Source organism: Hipposideros armiger, unplaced genomic scaffold (genome assembly GCF_001890085.2).
Source record: "Hipposideros armiger isolate ML-2016 unplaced genomic scaffold, ASM189008v1 scaffold_772, whole genome shotgun sequence".
NCBI classification, from domain to species: domain Eukaryota; kingdom Metazoa; phylum Chordata; class Mammalia; order Chiroptera; family Hipposideridae; genus Hipposideros; species Hipposideros armiger.
Window position 1 is genome coordinate 675,175 of NW_017732122.1, and position 1,705 is coordinate 676,879.

The 1,705-nt window shown below is 37.7% G+C and overlaps 1 protein-coding gene across 1 annotated transcript in view; it reads left to right on the top strand.

Moving 5' to 3' along the window:
* LOC109373996 (protein FAM92A1-like) overlaps positions 1 to 933 on the top strand; it is a 45,939-nt gene extending 45,006 nt beyond the window's left edge. Inside the window, exon 5 of the mRNA XM_019628259.1 lies at positions 156 to 933. Coding sequence (XP_019483804.1) covers positions 156 to 284 — 129 coding nt within the window. The 3' untranslated portion in view covers positions 285 to 933. The remainder of the gene's footprint in view (positions 1 to 155) is intronic.
* Positions 934 to 1,705: the final 772 nt, after the last annotated feature.

A 1,705-nucleotide genomic window follows, 5' to 3' on the forward strand; every position in this document is an offset into this window, starting at 1 on the left:
TTTTGTTTTAAATTTACAGTAAGTAATTGAAATTTTGTGTGGGGGTGTAGTGGGGGGGACATTGCTCAAAAAAAATCTTAAAGGAATTTAATATGGTTTTCTAGATTTCCATTGTTTAGCATCTACTTTATAATGTTGTTTTATCATTGCAACAGGTTTTCCGAAATTCTCTGTATCCACCAGATTATTCATCTCGTTTAGATATTGTAAGAGCAAATTCAAAGTCACCTCTTCAGAGATCACTGTCCACTAAGTGTGTATCTGGAACAGGACAGGTGAGCTAGAAACCATAATTTAAAGGAATTTGAGCTGCTGCCTTTGGAATTGTTCTGTACTAAAAACGTTCCCCTTAAGTCATATGGCTTCATATAACCTACCCTCTTACTCTTATATAAAATACTAGATTGCACTAGTTGTGGCTATTTTTTATATTTTGTATACTATAACACATATTACTCTCTAAAGCAGAACACTTAACACCAAAGGTAGAAAGGACAGAATACTATTCTAGATTTGTTCTCTGATATATGAAGAGCACAGGTTCTGGAGTCAAACTGATTAGGGATTAAGTCCTCCATCACAACTTAATGGAAATTATACCTAAAAAGGGCTCTTCCTGAACATTATCATAGATCCGGAAGCACAGATCTTTTAAGTAAAGAGCCAATATTCTCATTTCTTCTATACCCAGAAAGCCTCAGTTCCTGGTTTCTAGAACAGTGAGGGTCCCTTTCTCTCTGAGACCACAGAGAAAAATACCAGGTTTTGTGGGCTGCATGGTCTCTGTCCCAACTAAAAGCAGCCATAAACAATACATAACAAATCAATATGGCTGTGTTGTAATACAACTTTATTTTAAAAAACAGGCAAACTGGGCCATAACTTGCTAATTCATGATCTAAAGCAGCGGTTCTCAACCTTCTTAATGCCACAACCCCTTAATACAGTTCCTCATGTTGTGATGACCCCCAACCATAAAATTATTTTCGTTGNGACTAAGTCCCAGCCCTTGTCAAAAGCAATTTCACCTCTAAGATATTGCTGGGTATCAGGAGATTCTTGGTGTGCAATCCAAGATTGTATCTTGTCATAATGCTGTTTATTGTCAGTTGCCAGTCCAGTATACCAGAGCCCTCTGTGACCTATACGAAGTGACAGTAAGGGTCATTGTTAGTCATATAGTTCTAAGTCTCTTATCCCAGAGCCCAATCTTTGCAGTCAGATTGACATGTGTGCTTGGCAGCCCAGAAGGAATACTTTCAACTACAGATCTGTTTCCATTGAGTAGCAATCAGAAGCCTATTAGTACTACCTTAAATATTTTTTTTAATCCTTAAGAAAGAATAGAAATGGAGAAAAAAACATCACCGGACACTGAGGGATATCTGCATGGCTGTCTTTCTAGGGCAGGAACACTCCTGTCTGGTGGTTAACACAGAACAGCAGGAATAAGGGAAACAAGTATTTGACTCTTGTCTGTGGCCTAGCCCATCCCTTCTGCCTTGCCCCTTTAAGTAGAATGCTTGATTATTTTCTACTCTGTTCTTATTCTGCCCACTTCTCTCTACATTAATGCTCTGATTTTTCATTTGATAAGGGACAATTAACAAAAGGGTAAGATCCTATTTTATTGAAAACTTGTCTAGTTTGTATCCTTTCCCTACCTACCAGTTATCTTACTTCTGCTTAGATCAACATGCACATC